Below are 19,784 nucleotides of genomic sequence, written 5' to 3'. Positions count from 1 at the left end.
AAAAAGGGCGTAAACACAAAGCGCGGACCCGCGGATCAGAATCAGCGAGCTGTCGGCTTTCAGCCCAGACCGTGTCCGTGCTGTCGGGTGAGAAAGGCGACATTTCACTGATTCTGATCCGCGGGTCCGCGCTTTGTGTTTACGTCTTTGTGCAGAAGCCGTGTACCTGCTCTCATTTACTGTTTTAAATGTTTGGTGGTTGTCAAAATTTTGTGACGTTTCACCTGAGATTCTTGAATTTTGGGCAAAATACATTTATATAAAAAAATCGATTCAGGATTTTAATGAATCGATATCACGTTATCCAAGCCAGAATCGATTTTAATCGATAAATCGATTATTAAAACCCACCCCTATTACAGAGTGAATATGGACGTTAAGTACAGACTCTCAGCTTTGAGTTAAACAAAAATATTGCATGAACTGTTGAAAAATCACAACCATCTTTCACAGTCACTTATTTTCAGCAGCTAGAATGTAATTTAATAAATTAATGTGGAATGAGTTTCCTACTTTGTGGTGTTTAGCCCAACATTTAAGTTTTTCATGACTCTTTCTGTCTTGTGTCATCACAACACTAGTGATTAGTGAAACTGGAAAGCATGTGTGTCTGTGCATCATACTGTTTCCAGTCCATTTTTTTATTAGATGCTGTATGCTTGATTTATGAGCCAATGGATGGCTGTGCCAAATTTTTTTTGTCCCGTCATTCCGGTAAAGGTTGATGTCAGTTTTATTTGTTTAAAGAATGGTGTTTCCAAACTGCTCTGGCAAAGTCTTTCCTTTTACTTTCAGGTATGGTTTGAACCTTGTCGTTAACCCTCTGTATCCTTATAATTAGAGCCCGACTGACTTAGTTGTATGCCAGTCTATTGGTATCTGCATTTGTAACAGCTCATAAATGACATAGAAGAGAGAAACGCCCTTCAACCACGTTGTGGGTGTTGATATTGCATAAGTTGTCCACCAGAGGGCACTCTGCAACTTCCCTATTCGCAACCCACCAAACGCAACAAGCAGCTGATCCGTGCAGCTTCAGGTAGGGGATAAAAAAAAAGTACCGTACACGTAACAAATGTTTATGTTTATTTTATGTCTTCTTTAAAAAAAAGAAAAAGATATCGACAAATATATCGCAATATCATATTTTTAAAATAACAAATATCAGTATCGTCCTAAATATCAGTCAGGCTCCATTTACAATGGAAAGGATCCCAGGATCATCCACCAGTGTTGTCATCCATGGAAATGTGGACTTTGTTATGTTACAAAGTGCCTTGGTTTGTTTTTTTTTCCTGTCTAAATGATTTGGCCTCTCTAATGCACTCGCTATCACGCTGAAGGAGCTGTTTTTTCTTGTTTTGCAGCTGATATTTGGTCTGTTACACTTGTACTTAAGAGCTCTTTTGATGGCACGTTGTGGTTCACAGCTGCTTTCCAAACACGTCACTTGGAAACATCTCACAACCTTTTACCGCATTAACTTGTGAAGAAAAAAAAATAGAAGCAGCTCACAAAACAAAATAATAAATAAAAACAGAACACTGTAAAAACACTGGACCAGCTCTAACTCATCAGTGGTATTGGACACCCCTTGAATTAAAGCTTATAAGTCTGTCCTTTAAGTCCATATTGATTATATAACTGTAGCTTTTGTTACATTTTCAGTAACAAAAAACTGCCATCTTCCTACTTGTACACAGAGCTGAATGTTACCCAACTCCAACTCCACAAAGCTATTATAGCCTGCCCTGTTTATCTTTTGTTGCCCTTCTTCTGCCTAACAAGCAGAATACCAACACTGACCAATGGGAGTGCAGACTGTGATATTTGATCGATATCGGTAAAGTTAGTCAGGTTGTTAGCTGAACTAGGCAGACCTTTGGAAGAATTCTGTGGTAATATATTAAAATTTAGATGATGCTGAATGATCCAACACGGCAGAACTATAAAATAACAGCAGGGATTATTGGATAAAAAAGATGGGAGACACTCTGCATGACTCTAAACCAAAGAGAAGAGAACGGCAGATTTACTATGACATAATCATTTATTTAATAAACCTGAAAGTAACCTTTTATACTCAGTAATATTCTAAAAAGGTGGATTTAAAAATGAATGAATGAATCACTAGAATGGGTGTTTTTCTCTTTAATTATTCAATGCACATGCGACAGCTGCTTACTAGATGATTCATCGGTTGCATCTTCACAGCAGAGTTGCAAAGGGAAAACAATGTATTATTTGCCAGAAGGCGTGTGGGACCTGAAGCAAAACAAAATTCAATGTTTTAACAAAACAAAACAAAACAAAACAAAACAAAACAAAACAAAACACACCACCTCTGATCTTCAACATCAAGCAGAGCATGACTCAGGAGGTTTAAATAATAACAGAAAAATGCTGTGAAATCCGAGAGGACACCTAAGGGTACTCTTCTAGCACTTTTAGGAGAGTATAAGACAAGGATTTTAACAAAGAAGCCAAATCACAACGATAGCTGAGGCCACACCTTGAAACCCCATACACACAGACAGATCAAAAACGTATCCACAAAAATCTCACATCGCAGCCAAAGATCTCCTTACTGCATATCAGGATGAAGAGGGTAACCATCAGTCACTTTGATTTTTTATTTTTATTTTTAAAAAACATCCACAGATTCCGTCACTTTGACGTCAAATCATTACTTTCTCCTGACACATACAACAACAAAAAAATGTAAGGGCGTGTGTAAATACTTTAAATCTGCCAGAGATGGGCAAGTCCTGTTACAGAATAAGCATGTCAATAGCTGCTCACTTCTATACTGGTGACTGCCAGAGTCCTCCAGGTGTTTTCAGTCCAAATTTCCCCACTCTCAGAATGTGTTCTTGATCTTGCTGGCTACCTGTGCTAAGATCTCTCCTGTCTTCTTCTGCCAGTTTAGTACATGTTTGGACTCGGCACACCACAGCTCTCCATGACGGGGCTCTGCATTCTCACAGCGTTTTCGCACCTCTTCCTGCTGCTCCTGAAGCATACAGAGCAGTAATGTTATACAATCACAGCACAACACATGGACCGGCCACACAAACAAGTGACTACCAACTTTGTGAAGAAAGGAAAAAAAAGCAAGAATGTATACCATAAATCATGCAGCTGGAAAAACTAATTACATGTTTATCATGTATGATTTCACATGTTTTACTGCACATTTTAACGACTGAACATAAATCTGAAAATTTTAAGTTTATAGCAGCTGACATATCCACTTCATACAATAACACTAAGTAATAACAAACAATTGATTCACAACCAACGCCTGGAGTAAAACTGGACCAATGCAATCAATACTGAGGAAAACTCACACAGCTACATGAAGAACTAGAAAACTCCACACAGAAAGCCCCCAGCCAGGCAGCAGGTTTGAATCAAACTTCAAATGATTTAATCAACTTATTAATGCATGAACAAAATAGCACAAGTCTAGACACCAGATCCTTACCTCTGTGCCATGCTGCAGCTCAAACTTGTAGAAGAAAGCCCAAGCATCCCCCAGATCTGGCTCAATCTTTACGGTCCTGAGGAACCACTCTCTAGACTTGGTGATCTTACGCTCACTCCAGAACAACCTGACATATGCAGAACATCTCAAAATGTTAAGAGTTTCATACAGAAAGGTCTGCTGAATGTAAAACACCAACAAAATACACATTTTTATATTGTAGGTTATCACAAAAAGTAATAGCTATTACTAAAGGGAGTGAAAAGTTCAAGTCATACTTGGCTACAGCGAGCAAGACGTGTGGATCATGTTCACACTTCTTCAAAGCATCCACACTCTTTGTCTTCCTCTGGGGCCTGGCCTCCAAAAACACTGCCTCAGCCCACAGGATACCTTTGAAGGAAGAAAATAAAAGGAGATTGAAATTTGTGCATTAAAGTCCAATAGTGCCAGTGCAATGAACGAAAGTTAAGTCTGCATAAACGTGAAGGGCACAGAGGAAAACAAACCATCTAAAGCAGGGATCACAAACTAAATACCCAGGGGCCAGATTCGGCCCGCCAAAGACTCCAATCTGGCACAGCCTACTTCAAAACGATTTTATGTGGTACACGGCGCTCGAAAATCTGTCAAATGTTTTAGCAAGACTTTGCTAAGCTACGAACCTGCACCGCTTGATGGATTGTCTGAGTATTATGGCTATCGTAGGCAGGAGCCTCGCGGAGTGATACGTACTGTGCTTCAACATAATATTGCCGTATTGTGTGTGTTTAACCTCTTTTAAGTTTTGTGGATATTATACATGGTTATGCTGAGGATATGTCGGCCAATTTCCACTGGAAATGCCTTTTGGTTAAACTGTCAAATTTTTATATAACTTTAATCCACATAAAAAACAGTTGCTTGTTTAACTGAAAATACATTGATGTTGGGTTTTTTGCACTAATACAGGTTCAGAAAAACAAAGCTTTTCCATCTATAGCAGCATTTTATACACACCTGAATTTGGGCACTCCTGCAGGGCTTTGGCCATCAGCGTATTGGCAATGTTCTTCAGTCCAGCCCTGTACTCCAATCTGACTGACTCCAGCCTGATTAATAAGATCATATGTACTTTTAGATGCCTTTATTTCAGAATTTATGGCAATAAATGGTGTTGGTGTTATATATGTTCTTGATGTGCCAGTTTCGGTTGATGTGGTTTTGCAAAAGCAAATTAAGCCTGCTTCTAGTTTGGAGGCACAAATATAATGTTTTCCAGCTGTAACCTTTTACAGGTTTTCATGGATAGGAGAGAAAAAAAACCTGCATATGCTAAAATACACTGCTGCGCAGGTGACCTTTTCCAAACTCTTCCTAGTTCCTTGTTGTCGTGTATTTTCTTACCACAGCTCAGCGGTCTGGGGATTCTTGAGCCGCGCCTTCTCGAGGATTGCTCTGGCTCTGGTCAGCTGTCCCACTCTCTCTTCCAAATGTGACAGCAACAACCACAGTGGCACAGAGTGGGGACACTTCTTTAACTGTACCAATGAAAATAAAAATCCTTAACCCTTACTCTGGTTTTTAATGATACACTCATTTTCATCAAAAAATAAAACACTTCCTTCCTTTGCATTTGTGGTCAATCCAATACTACCGGTAAAACAAACCCACGCCCCAAACATAACCCCATCCTCACCCCTTGGTTATAGGCCTCTCTAGCTTTATCCATATTTTCACATTGCTCCTCGATTTGGCCTCGCATCATCCAAAGCTTAGGGAAGTCCTCGTAGTGCTTCAGGGCCTCGGTGCACAACTCCTGGGCAGCTTCTATGTTTCCCAACACCCACTCCAATTTCACTGACTTCATAAACACCTGTAGAGATTACAAATACAAATGAGACCTATGAAGTTTTATATTTGCAAATGCATTGTAATACACCTGAAACAGAATAATGTAAAACAAGGAAAATGCTTATACTGAACCCCAGTACTTGCAAGTCTATACATCAGTTTTATCAAATGCCAACTTGCTAAGTTTTTGCCTAAATGCTTAAGTGGTTAACACTAAAACTTTGTGTTATCTGATAGGACAAGCAGTACAGCAAACATTAAGGCAGATTCTCTTACTCACATCTGTCAGCATACAACAAAGATAAAGGGGAGTGTTGCCAGGTCACTTGACAGACAGAGTGGTGGTTTAAAAGCTTGGCTGACACATCTGTCAGCCTATGTGGTACTTAACGGCATAATCTGTGGAAAACCTGCAAGCCTGAACCTGACAGTGTTCCCAGAAACAACCTCAAGGAAATTGCACCATTATGTAGAGAGCAGTGGTTTCAAAACAGAAAAATAAACTAACACTTGAATCACTCATCCAAAATGTGTCAGAGTTCAAAAATTAATAACACTACATGAAAAACACAATGTAGTACAGTTCATAAAAGGCCAGTCAAAGTGAAAGGACAGGATTGATTCAATGCAAACGCAGTCATACTCAGTGCAAGTGACATGAGATAACCTGAACAACTTGATTTCATTAATCTTCTTATAAAAATATTCAGTTTCCTTTAATAGCTTTTTAGGCAATTCTATAATTCAACCAAGTATTAAAAGCTCAAACAGAAAACCAAGTATTAACTTTTATCCTTTCTACGAAGTAACCTTTACAATAGTTCCCTACTCTGAAATTCACACAGATACACTTACCCTGGCTGTTGGTGCACTGCTGCGGGCCTTGGCTAGCAGTCGACGGGCTCTTTCATACTCATTATTCTCCGACTCCAGTTTGACAGCAGCAAGCCAGATCTCTTCACTGTTTGGGTTAGCCTATGAAAACAGACAGAGGAGGACAGAGGGAGAGGAGAAGCAGAAGACACAGGATAACAGAGTTAGACATAGGTATACATAGATTACTCTAATATTTGACATGCTGTATCGAGAAGTGAATGCTTTTTAATTACCTGGAAGGCCAGAGCAAGGATGCTTCTGGCTGCTGGCACATCCTCAGCAAGCCACTTGGACTTGGCACCCATTAGCCACAATACCTCTGCTTTGGGGCAGTGAGCCACAGCCCTCTGAAGTAAAGCCTCCAAGGACTCTCTGAGAAATTAAATGTGCCATGAAAGAATAATGGATGCGGCGGCGACGACGAAGCAGCAGGTCATAAAGCACAGGAGCAAAAAAGAATAAATAAGTATAGTGATGCGAAACAGCAACTGTCACCTTCTGACTGCTAATGTTTGCATTTGGAAATTAAAGATTGTCACCTGGTGCCATGGTTCTTCTCAAAGTAGGCAGCTCTAAGCCAGACACTTTTTTTACTTGGGAATACTTGGAGAGCATGGGCATAGATGGCCCTGGCACACTCCAGCGCCCCATGGGCCACACACTGAGGCACAAACACACAACCATCTCATTGTTAAATTTAACTACAACAGCAAGTATGTAAAAAACTTATTTTAAAAAACCCAAACTAATCTCTCTATACTTACACTCTCGGCATCTTCCATCCAGGTGTGTTTGCGGTCCTCCTCCTCAATTCCAATCCCTATGACAGCCCTTATCACAGCCTGGCAGGTAGCCACACTACTTGCTTTGTCACACTCCTCTGCGTCCTGCAGGGTATGAACAAGCATTTAGAAGGATAGACACTTTGGTAGAAGAAGAAGAAGGGTGCAAAAATTACTGGATGAACTGCTGGTATCAATTCTAGGTAAGCCATTCAAATGAAATGATAAAGTGATTAACACAAAAATAATTCTAATATTAATTAGAAAGAAATTTTAAAACTGACATCAGAACACCTGCAGATTTATAAAATAATAATAATATTAAAGCTGACAGACATTAATAAGCAAATATTTGCGGTGACAAGAAAAAAATACCACTGGCAAAAAAAAGAAAAAAGAAACAAATAAAACAACTATGCAAAAGAGGAATTTCAGTTAAAGCCAATTACTGCAAAACAGCTGTGTACTGCACTAAAGAAAACATTAGACACAGTGGTGTGTTGTTTTGCATCCAGATGAAACATTACTGGCATCTCTTTGAGGATCTTGTGTGAGTTGTTTGCTGTTCTCACAAACCATTCATTTAACATGTCCCACACTTGGCAAGTGGATTGCTGGGGAGCCAAGGAAGAGTAGGGTTGACTTCAAAGTTGTTTGGATAAGTGTTCCGCATATTCTGGCTAAAAGCCGTTTTCTCTTCACAACAGTGAGACAGGTAATGTGTAAACAGGCAATTCTCTGGAGCCTTTAGGGGACTCTAGTCATGTAAATGTAAAATAAATCAGTAGTTTGTCTTTGCAAGGTTTTAATTTGCTCTTGCAGACTTACAAACTTAACTCCACAGCAAAGTCTCTAAAAGAGTAAGTCCAACAACAACCAATGAACAATTCGCAATAACAAGTTCGTATGAAATCTCCCAAAACAGATCCTCGCTTCAAGTTTAAGTGCAGCAGGCTGTTCAGCGTGAATCTTTGGGCCTTTTCAGAAACAGGATACGTCACATTATTGGCTTCCTCACTTAGTTAACCCTTTAAGACCTACCATAGAACCAAGTTCGCCAGAGCTTATATTATATTTTTACATGCTGTAGAGCCATTTTTGGGAGCATTTCAAGTTGATATACATCAATACAACCATTATAGCTCAAATTTAAATAACATGTCTGCATTAAGTGCATAGTAATAACATAATTTGCAAAAAAGTGCAATAAACTACAAAAAAATTTAAAATCGTTTTTGTTTTTTTAACATATATTTCTAGTTAGAGAAATTTAAGAGGCTTACCCCTCAAAACTGCAAATACAAAAAAGTTGCACAGAATAGTTTCCCACCACAGGAAATTTATTTTAAAGTGTCTTCATAGTTTTATTTTTGAAATACACCAATTTTTATATACTGCAGGAAAAATGAAAATAAATATTATAATGCAAATTTGCAAAAAAAAAAAAACAGCATATGCATCAAAATAAACTATTTCCAGCAGTGCAATACGAGTCCTAAGCATCCCAGAAACGACACAGAAAGTCATAAAGTCAAACATAACTTTTAAAAACACCAGTATAGGCTCATAAGGCCCTGATGGTAAAAAAAAACTACATTTCCGCAAAATGACGTCACTTCCAGTTTCGGGCAGGTCATGGCGGACATGCGATAGTTCGCGCTGTTGGATATAGGAAGTGTTACAAATAGCTAGAGCTGGGCGATATAAGATTTTTTCATATCACGATGTTTTTTTCATTTCAGGCGATAACGATATCTATCACGATATAAGCCAAATAACTATATTTGTAAGATTTAAATGTGCCGTTGCTCACAAGTAAAATGTGAAATAATCAGCAGCTTGTTTTTATTTAAATATTTATTTCCCATAATAAGTTCAACAGGGTAGATGTACTTAAGGAACATGAGACTTTTTCAGATAAATAAAGGCAAATATTGCAAACTACACAAAAGGCAGCCGCTAAAGCGTTTAAGTTTCAAAATAGAACAAACGAATCAGACTCCTAAATTGTCAATTCCACTTAGAAACAAAATATTAATTCTAAAAATAAATCTTAGTTTGTTTTACAGAAGAACAGACAAAACTGACTAACTTTTGTCAATATCAAATAAACTGAGAACTAAAAGGAAATTCTCAATCTCTCCTTGTTGTATAGCTTAGCTTTTCAAACAGTTTTAACAGTTACTTTAGTCTGACAAAAGCCGAATGACGAATTAGCGCTTCCAGTCAGAGACTGAGGCTACGTCCACACGTACACGGGTATTTTTGAAAACGGAGATTTTCCGTTTTCGTTTTAAAAAATAATCCACACATAATCCACACACCGTCCACACATAAAGGCAGAAATGAAGGAAAACGCTGCTATGAACATGCCGAAGCAGCAGGTGGCACTAGATTCCTAACCGTGCAGAAATGTTGGCCAATCAGAAGTCTAGAAGCCTCGGTGAGAAATAGTAAACAAAGCTGGGGCATAGAAGCAGAACCGAGTCGGGGCATAGAAGCAGAACCGAGTCGTATGTGTGGAGGGACAGTAACTGTGTGTATATGTAAGCATTTAAACACTGCAGAGAGTACAAGTAACAGTATTGTAGAAATTCATTTCACCGAAACAATAACGTGGTGCACAGTGTGACGTCAAAAAATGCGCACACCTTTGACGCTGCGTTTTCTCCGTTTTTCTAGTCCACACGTAAATGCAAAAACGGGAGTTTTCAAAAATCTTCGTTTTCAGTGACCAAAAACGCCATTTACGTGTGGACGAAAGGTGCAAACTAGGGCTGGGCCATATTATACCGTTCACGATAATACCGGTATAAAGTTCGGCAACGATAGGAAAATGTAATATCGCGATTGAATGTGGGCAAAATGCGCATGCGCAGTGCCTTTGTTTTCATACGCACATGGCAGAAAAAGTATGGCGGCAATGGAGGATGACACGGACGAAGGCGCGTCTTTGAATGAAGCGGGTGAGCCAGAATTGGTCAGTAAAAACGGTGCAACTTCGGTGGTGTGGAAGTGGTTTGGTTTTCGTCCATCGGATACCCACCAAAGCAAAATTTTTTGTAGAACATGCAAGCGGGCCATCGCGGCGAAGGGAGGAAACACTACAAACCTATTTTATCATTTGAAGCAGAAGCACTCCTCTGAGTACAAAAAAGCCATTAAAGCACGTGAAGAGTTGTCCGCTTCAACTAGCGAGGTGGTAAGACCAAAGAAGATGACTCAACAAACAATCTACGTAGCTTTAAATAGCTCCATGCCTTATGACAAAAGTAACAAACGCTGGGGGGAGCTAACTAATGCAGTGACACATTGTTTAGCCAGGGATATGATGCCTATTCAGAGTGTGGAAAGAGAAGGTTTCAAAAAGATGCTTAAAACGTTCGATCCACGCTACAAGCTACCCACAAAGAAATACTTCTCTAAAGTCGCCTTGCCTGCTTTATATGAAGAGGTCCGTACTGAGGTGTCAAATGCGTTATCTTCGGTGGAGTTTTTTGCGTCCACCACGGACATGTGGTCAAGCCGAACATCAGACCCCTACATGAGCCTCACAATACATTATGTGGACAAAGACTGGAAGCTACAAAACAAGTGCCTCGAAACATGTTTTTTCCCCGAGGACCATACTGGGGAAAATATAGCCAGAGTCTTAAAAGAGTTCCTCAGCTCGTGGAATCTTCAGGAGGAAAAACAAGTGTGTGTGACGTCTGACAACGGGGCCAACATTGTGAAAGCCGTCGCACTCAACAACTGGACCAGACTTTCATGCTTCGGACATCGCCTGCACATTGCAATAGGTACGTTTTTTTGGGGTTTTTTTGCTATAGGTAAGTTAATTATAACGTCAGATTAAAAACTTATTGCATCAGTTTAAATGATGGTAATAATACTGTTTGTGTTATTAATCTCTGAATGTGGGTAGTTGTACTGCAAGATATATATATATATATATATATATATATATATATATATATATATATATATATATATTAGAGAGAGAGAGAGAGATGTGTGTGTAAATAATTGTGTGTTATACAACTTAAATGTCACATTCCACACCGCATTAATAGTGCTGTTGAAACTGTGTTTCCTTTTAAATGTATGTCTTTTAGAAAGAAGTGTGAAGGACCCAAGGATCGAACGAGCAGTTGGAGTGGGAAAGAAGATTGTTGCTGCTTTTGGCCATAGCTGGAAGCGCCAGCGAGCTCTGCAGGCTGCCCAAAAGGAACTGGGCCTACCAGAACACAAACTCATAACTGAATGTTGCACTCGTTGGGGTTCAAAGCAGAGAATGATCCAACGGCTGCTGGAACAAGAAAAAGCTATAACACAGGTTTTAGCTGCTGATAAAACCACAAGGCACCTCATGTTGACATGGCAAGACATTGAAGTGCTTGACTCGGTCAGCACTGCACTGAATCCACTCCTAGAGTTTACAGATGCTTTCTCTGCTGAAGAGTATGTAACCATTTCATGTGTTAAGCCTGTTCTTCAGATGTTTAACAATGACATGTTAAAAGTAAAAGAAGGTGACACTGAGCTGACCAAAGACATCAAAACAGCAATACTTGACTACATGAACAAAAGCTACACAGACAGTGTCACAGAGAGGCTTGTTAACATGGCTTCTTTCCTTGATCCACGGTTTCATACAGAATATTTCAGTGAGAGAGAAAGCAAAGCCATCAAAGTTCAAGTCATGAGTGAACTAGAGCATCTTGTCCCACACCAGGGTATCACAGGTTTTTCAGAAACACTTCATACATCTACTGGTGACCAAACAAATCAGGGAGCTGTTAAAAAGCAAAAGAAGTGTCTCAGGAGTTTTTTGAAGGGACCAGTTAGTGGCAAGATGGAGGTAACTGCAGAGAGGTTATCATCTGAACTGAGATGTTATGTGAATAGTCCACCAGCAGACAGTGAGTGTGATCCTCTTTCGTGGTGGAAAGTTCACACAGTAAACTTTCCCCACATCAGCAGATTAGCTAGGAAATACCTCTGCATTCCAGCAACTAGCTCTGCATCTGAAAGGTTGTTCAGCACAGGTGGAAATGTTGTAACTTGTCAAAGGTCCTCCCTTAAGCCCGCATCTGTGAACATGTTAGTGTTTCTGACAAAGAATCTTAAAACTTGAAATGTAGAAAAACTTCCAGGAGCAGTAGCATAATTTATCTGTTTTTTGTTTGTTTTGTTTTTACTCAAGAGTTTGTGCAATATTATTATTTGACTTATTGATTTTGCACACTGCACTTTTGTTACAAAGCACCTCTTAAGTTTTGTGGATATACATGATTATGGATAACCATGTATATAACAGGATAACCACTGTTGAATTTTGTGTGGCTGTAATGCACGTTAAAATAAACAGCTGTTTGTTTAAACAAAAACAAATTGATGGGGTTTTTTTCCACTAAAAAAGTTGTAGAGTTGTATTTTGTTTTGCGTCAATTATATCGTCAGTTATATCGTTATCGCAAATTTTCAAATCTATATCGTGATAAATATTTTTTGCCATATCGCCCTGCCCTAGTGCAAACGCATAGAAAAATCTGCGTTTTCAAAAATACCCGGGTACGTGTGGACGTAGCGCATGCACCAGTTTATTGTATTTCCAGACTTGCTTTCGGCACAATTTACAGTGCACGCTACTCTGTTTTTTGTCAGACTTGAAATAGCCGAAATACCTTCACACTACGGAACTTCTATGGCTCTTCCGTTCGACAATCTCTCCGGCATTGGAACCATCATCTGTTTTCTCTTCGGTAACCTTCGGTCACGCTCGGTTGATTTCTCTAGTCGGCTCACTCTTTTCCTTAATTACCCGGGCGGTAGGGTGGCTGGCTGCTTCCCAAACAAATACACATGTGCGGCTTGGCACTTGTGCTGTACGTAACAAGTCACGTGACGTGGCGCTGCGGCTGTGATTGGTTCGGCTCTGCGCTACTTAATTTGGATTGGCTGTTCTTTTTTTTTTTTTTTTTTTTTTTAAGAGGACAAGAGCGGCGAGGTCTATCGCGATAGTTTAATTTTTCTATCGAGAAAAAGTTATATCGTGATACATATCGTTATCGTTCTATCGCCCAGCTCTACAAATAGCTGATCGGATCGGCAAAGCGTGTTTCTGGAATATTATGTTTTTGTTGCTGCAAGTGCTTTTTATGCAATTTTTGCAAAGCTATGCGTGGAAGGAAACTGCGACCTAGGACAAGCTGATGGCATCAAATGTAAGTTCAACTCCTCCGGTTTCATATGCAAAAAAAATTATTGCACTAGCTTAAACGGTTGCAGTGCTACCGGGATTTTAAAAAAGTTACGCAAAACGGAGCGTGCCTGCTCTGACCGGCTTTAAAGGGTTAAAGTGATTCCCTCATTCAGGCATGACTCACTTTTGTGCTAGTGTTTTTTGTGTGCTGTAGTGATCTTACTGTTGCCATCTTGGTTAAAAAATGGGATGTGACAAAGACGAATGAGCATGCCTGTGAAATGGCTTGTTTATTGGCTGTTGCCTGGTCAATCACAAGTTGTTAGCCAATGAGCATATCCTCTTTTTTTTTTAAGGAAACATACTCAATTTTTTTCCCTTCAGCATGTCCTGAAATGAGTGACTGATCCCATTAAATCATATTGAAAATTTAAATGCTAAGAAAGCCATTTTTTCCATTTTGACTTTTTGTGACTTTTTGAGTCCTCAGCTTGATAGCTGAGGACTCAAAAAGTCACAAAAAGTCTGTTAGCCTTCAGATCGAATGCAGGTTTAAAGCACATCACAGTTCAAAGTGGGAGCCACTCATTTATGAATAAAAATAACAAGCAATTTGGTCTCCCTTTATCTTCTCAGTCATTTCAAAGAAAACAGAAAGCCCCAGAAACAAACCTGTATCCACTGTTCTCTGTTGATCTCCACACCATTGGCACGCAGAGAAGTGATGGCTCGGTCAATGATCTTTTCGACCATCTGAGTGTTCCCATTGGCCTCCTCCAGCTTCGCAGCAGTGATCCAGATGTGGCGATCAGTGGGGATATTCTCTCGAGCTTTGTTCAGGACACGACGAGCGTTCTCATACGTCTCTAACCGGGCCAGTGCCAGCCAGAGCTAGAGAGGACAGAGAGTTAGTTATAAAGTTCATTGCATATGTTCATATATTGTGCTGCACTCTGAGACATTCAGTCCAATTTCCAAATGTTCATGTTGGTGAAGTACCTCCACACTTGTAGGGCAACACTCCACAGCTCTGCTGAGCATGATCCTGGCATCCTCTGGTTCCTCCAGTTCAACAGCTGTCTTCCACAGTCGAACTGACTTGGATACATTTTCCAGCGCTATGACAGGGAACAGTTAAATAAGTACTAAGTTATTTTGCTGATGCTTTTTATTTTGAATAACTTCAATGCAAGAATTCATAAAAACAAGAACACAAAAACTATTTAACAAAGATCCTATAGAGCTCAGAGAACACACAAGCACAGACAACAAAAATAAATAACATATTTTCAACAGTGTCAGCTGGGATGGGAGTGTGCTTTGTATGTAACTGAGAAAAGTAGAGCAGAGGCAACTGAACATGTAGAGGCGGAGTAAGCTCTTCCTCAGAGGAAACGCTGATCCATCTCTGTCAGTAGGGTATGCTGCTGGGAAGTGTTAATAAGCGTTTGTGTGTGTGCGTAAGTTAGAGCATTGACACCATGGTCTCGCTTTGACAAGAAGCCAGAAACACAGCTGCCAAATGTAACTGTGATAAAATCTTTTGTTGCAACCTTATGAATAAAGAAAGTGAGCAGATCTGTGCGGGTGATTTTATAAGAAGATAAACAGATTGAGACTGGTCTTGAGTTTTGGCCCTGCAGAAATTAAGTTTCTTTCTTTTGGCAGAAATGGTTCATTCTGATATGCATTGCTGGGAAGGCGCATGAACTTCGGCTCATATCATAACAGGAAGACGAATTTCTGGTAATCTGTGAATAAATAAACACAAACACACAAAAAAGCTTTTTGTTAAATATTGGAGGGGATAAACGACAACCTTACCCTTTCTGAGGACTCGTTTCTTAGCCCTGACGTCTGTCTCCAGCTCTGCAGCTCGGATATAGATGCGCACAGACTGTGGAAGGTGACGGACAGCCTGGGCTACCACCGCTTTGGCTGTGTCACCAGGCTGGAGCCTGGCAGCCTCCAGCCACACATCCTCACTCTAATCCAAAGGGAAAACACTTATTTAAACAGGAAAGCACAAACCATTGCCCCCATTTGCAACTTATTCAAGAAGTAATGTTACGTCTTAAATTTAAGCAGCTGTTACATTATAATACTAGCGATATACTAATACCATATTCTAAGAAATGCAATCTTAGAGATTATAGGGTTAATTTGAGCAAAATATCCAGAAAACATCAGCATCCTTGTGTTGTCATTTAATAGTTTTATTGTACTGTTTAACTTCCTTTACCTTCGGACACATCTCTGTGCCTTTCATGATCAGGTTTCTGGCCACCTGCAACTTCCCAGTCACCTCCTCCAGCCTGGCAGAAGCAATCCAGGCAGGTGGGTGATGGGGATTTGTTTCCCTCACTGATTTCAGCAGCAGACGAGCCTTCTTGATGTCACTGAACAAGCAGAGCCACAAATAAGCGATTAAACACATATACACACAGCAACTTCTTTTACACAAATATAGCAATCTGATGCTGTCAGTGTCTCTCTACCTGATGTCTCCTCCATAAGTGGGGATCATAGAGTTAAGATCTGTCAAGTAACCCTTGGGATCCACTACTGTTTGTCCACTCACTGAGTCAGACACCTGAATACAGAAAACATGTAGACAAAGGGATAGAGAATAGTTAAGTTGTTTCTATCAGTATAATGGCAGCAGCATGAATCCTAGAAGAAAGTAAAAGTGAAAGTTGCGCTAGGTGATGCATCATTTACCTGACTGAGCCTCATATCCATGAGTGTGTTTCTGGCCTGACCAATTTTCCTCATATCCAGTTCTCCGGTCCCTGGTGTCATCAGACCAGGTGTCATGCTTCCTGGATAAGGTGTGTTCAGACCTCCCAGCTAGTAGAGATAGGAAACAATGTCAACAGAGAGGAGCAACACAGTCTGTGAGAAGTCTGTCATGGCACGTTTAAACAGCTCTTGAAACAAAAGCCTGAATCATGTAACACTTTTCTAGCCAATGCAAAATGACACAAATTACTTCAATCTTTTAATTTAAAGTCAAGCAATGACTTTTTCTCTGTTAGGAGGCTATACCTCTTAAAAAACTCAACTTTTTAAATCAGCACGCATGTCTCCATTTTCAATTCATGGACGTCTACCTGCATGCACAGGTCAATGAAGTGTCCCTTTCAAATGTATTTTAAATGCCAACAAAGTTCGTGTGACCAATTACTGTAGCAACAGGTGTCCAGTCTGTTAAACAGAGAAAAACTGAGCAAACTGCTGTAACTGGAGAGTAACTTTTTTTCCAAGGAGATATCCTGACTCCTGCTGGGCCATAGTGAAACTACACCCTGAAGTTTAGTGAAGTGCACTTGGAAGTAAATATGAGTTACAAAAATTATTTCTATTTGTATACACAGTATACTGACCCCTTGCAATGGGTCAACAGAGGTGTGGTTCTCTCCACTCTGCAAGTGTTTGGAGAAGAAGCTGTCGGGGACAGGGGTGAGCTTCTCATAGCGGGGATTCCTCTGGCGCTTGTTTCTGGCATCTCCCACTTCAGGAATGCTCAGCCATTCCTCCTCTGACACCTCTGCAAGCTTCCTCTGTAGAGAAATAGTAAAGAAAGATGTTGGAGAAAAGAATCGGATGTGAGCATTGCTTTCATTTACGATTGTTTGATAATACCTGAGTACCTAAGCTAAATGTGATTTACTGCACAGAATCTGCAAATATCTGTACTGATTAAAATAGCACCTCTATTTTAATCAGTATTTTATTTCCTCAGTAAAACAAGAAGAAAAGGGAACACTGTTTCAGAGACAAACATGCAAGGCACTTTTCACTACTAGGCTATGACTAAGCTATTTTCACAGAAAGATCTTAGCCTGGGAATTCATTGCTTAAAAATCATGAATCTAGAGACTATAACCGATCCTGCCTGTGGCTATCTCATTGTACAATTCTTCCATTTAAAGCACAGTGTATGCTGTACTGCCTGCACATGCTTACTATTTGCACATCCTCTACAGAGAAAACAAAAAAGCACAGTATGACAAGAGGGGCACCACAATGTCAACTATATATTTCATTTGTGTAATATACTGGGACATTTATCATTAAAGCCATTTATAATTAAAGCCATTTTTTTTATATTAGAGCTATTTTATTATATTGCATAACTTTGCAATATATTGAAATATTTAATTTATTTTAGTTAGCTGCTGTTCTTACAGTCTTGGAGAAACTCTGATCACATAATTTCCTCAGGCATTAAAAAAAGCCTTCTGATTCTGATTCAACCAAAGAATTGCATTGGATAATATTAATCCTTTTCTTCTGTAGATATGATAATAAAGCCAATAAAACCAAAATGCATTTAAGATGCTTTTAGTGCAAAAAGAAGACAACATTAGATTTTTTAACTCCATAAATGATACTGAAGAGAGGTTTGGAATATTAGGGTCAATCTCTTACCTTTAAATCTGAGAACTGCTGCTGAATCTTTGGTCGCTCCATACGGTATTTCTCAATTTCCTCCTTTTCTCTCAGCTCCCTAAAATACAACGACAACCATGAACAAAAGACTCCTGCAATATAAAATCCATAATATATTTGAAAACAAATACACTGTGCATTGATAAACAATTAAACAATAGACTCTTTTTTTTGTAACCTTCTTTCTTTGCGTCTTTCATCCATCCTCTTGTCCAGCGCTGCATATATAGCATCGGCTTCCTCATCATCTTTCTCATAGGGCCCACTTGAGAACAAGCTACCTGCATAACCATTAAACTACAAGAGAAACAACAAAGTATGACAAGATTATCAAATTAACTGCTCATAATAAAAGAAATTGGCTTTAAAATTGTGACTTGATCATTTAAACTCTCAGAAAAAAAAAACTTTATCTACAACAAATCACAGATACCTCATCATAGTTGGTGTCATTCAGATCTTCATCATCATCATCCTGGTTCTTTTTCATTTGGTCCCCGACCGTCCTCTTTCCAGGGGGTGCATGCCGGTCATCCACTGGATCATTGGCATCACGAGCAGGACCGATATCAGATCGGGTGGTGAAACCGGTGGCACTGGAGGGAAAAGCATTCATTTAAATGTGACATAAATAAACACAGCCAGGCCAAAATTATACCGCGAGGTCTTTACTCTTCTCTATAACACAGTGACATAACACTATTTTGATCACTATGACTTTTTAACTTAAATTTTGCTCGCTTGTCTAAAACAGATTATATATTAGATGACTATGGATTTAGGAAGAGCATATATTGACATTTAACTATATTTGAATTAAATTTCAATTTAACAGTTCACGTTTGGTAAAGCAATTAAATCATAAAACCACTAAACTATTTAAAAACTTCATAGTCTGGCGTACTTGCCATGGTAAAGGAAACGATATGCACTTTATTCACGTATAAATTATATATATATATTAACCAATTAATTAATGTATTGTAAAACTACCTTGTACTTAAATTTTACTCATTATTAACTTGGGTTAGTACGATTGGAAAAAAAAAAAAAAAGGGTCAATCTGGCTAGCAGCATGTAGCTTTAAGTTAGCTCACCCTCTGCCGAGACCGGGAACGTAACCGAGCGGAGCAGGCATCCCTAGAAACGGCTTTTTCTTTTTCCCCATGAGCGGAGAGGCGAGGGGCATTATCGGGGGCCCACCACTAGCCCCCGCCGCCCCGGTGCCTCCCGCAGAAGTTTTGGAGACAATTTTAGGCGCTTGTTTTGCACCAGTGCTAGCCATCGTTGCTCACACGACGAGACGATGCAGAGCCGGATAAACAACAGTCGAGCTTCCGCTCCGAGGAAAAAGAGGCCTAAGGTCTAGAAACGCCTGGCAGCGCCCCCACAGGACTGGCGGATTATTAAATATTATTATTACTATCTTTATTTTACATTGTATTCAATACTATTTTAGTTTAGTTATAGCAAAACTGTTATACATTAACTATTCGGTTAATATTTATTGTTTTGAATGCAACTTGCTGTGAGACTATGTGGATGAATTTATTTCTTTACTTATGTTTTCAGCAGATTGAAATTTGCACAAAAGTCACAAGAGGGCACCACATCCTGAAAAATAATGCCGCTATGGAAACTCATTGAACTCAAGGGCCCGACTGTTGCTTCACAGCAAGAAGGTCGTGGGTTCAAATTCATTCTGGAGCTTTTCTCTGAGGAGTTTGCATGCTCTCCCTGTGTCTCCATGCCTTCCTCCAACAGTGCAAAGACAAGCCTGTTAGAATAAGTGGATGGATGGATGGTGTTGCATAAACTATCATCTGACTTTTGTGTGAAAACACCAAAAAGCTACATATTGTTTTATTCTGAGATATTTGTACTTCATTCTACTTAACCCCAATGGTACAAACATCCTGGCAGTTCCCTGATAATCAAATACCGAAATAAACTTCTCACATTATTTCATTCATTTATTTTATGGTTTTGTTTTCCCATAACAATATGTCATAAATGGACCACCTGAACCTGACCACTTGATGGGACACATGGCACAGAAACACCCTAACTGAAACACACAGTGGTAAAATAGCAGTAATGGCATTTTCAAAATGGAATACTTACATGCATACACTAACTTAGACAT

General features: G+C 39.5%; 1 protein-coding gene across 1 annotated transcript; it reads right to left on the bottom strand.

Annotated features, from left to right (window-relative positions):
* Positions 1-2,619: 2,619 nt before the first annotated feature.
* prpf6 (PRP6 pre-mRNA processing factor 6 homolog (S. cerevisiae)) lies at positions 2,620-18,963 on the bottom strand. Its single transcript, XM_085393248.1, has 21 exons — positions 18,736-18,963; positions 18,072-18,234; positions 17,817-17,935; positions 17,618-17,696; positions 16,570-16,746; positions 15,905-16,033; positions 15,682-15,776; positions 15,426-15,582; positions 15,008-15,170; positions 14,183-14,301; positions 13,856-14,074; positions 6,961-7,083; positions 6,736-6,857; positions 6,430-6,568; positions 6,176-6,295; positions 5,166-5,342; positions 4,874-5,007; positions 4,487-4,578; positions 3,766-3,880; positions 3,488-3,614; positions 2,620-3,013 (listed from the first exon to the last, which is right to left on the bottom strand). The coding sequence occupies exons 1-21, from the start codon at positions 18,921-18,923 to the stop codon at positions 2,861-2,863; spliced, it is 2,910 nt and encodes a 969-aa protein (XP_085249374.1). The 5' UTR covers positions 18,924-18,963; the 3' UTR covers positions 2,620-2,860.
* Between the last annotated feature and the right edge of the window lie 821 nt (positions 18,964-19,784).

This window comes from Rhamphochromis longiceps, linkage group LG20, assembly GCF_057381845.1.
Source record: "Rhamphochromis longiceps isolate RC_006_pf linkage group LG20, R_longiceps_female_GT1.1, whole genome shotgun sequence".
NCBI classification, from domain to species: Eukaryota; Metazoa; Chordata; class Actinopteri; order Cichliformes; family Cichlidae; genus Rhamphochromis; species Rhamphochromis longiceps.
This window is presented reverse-complemented; position numbering and strand designations above follow the sequence as displayed.

Excerpts from the sequence above, each read along its gene's own strand:
- prpf6 (XM_085393248.1), bottom strand. The coding sequence starts at position 18,923 with ATGGCTAGCACTGGTGCAAAACAAGCGCCTAAAATTGTCTCCAAAACT. Across the intron at positions 16,747-17,617 it reads AGCAGTTCTCAGATTTAAAG|AGGAAGCTTGCAGAGGTGTC; the intron begins GTAAGAGATTGA and ends ATTTCTCTACAG. Across the intron at positions 6,296-6,429 it reads TCCTTGCTCTGGCCTTCCAG|GCTAACCCAAACAGTGAAGA; the intron begins GTAATTAAAAAG and ends CTGTTTTCATAG.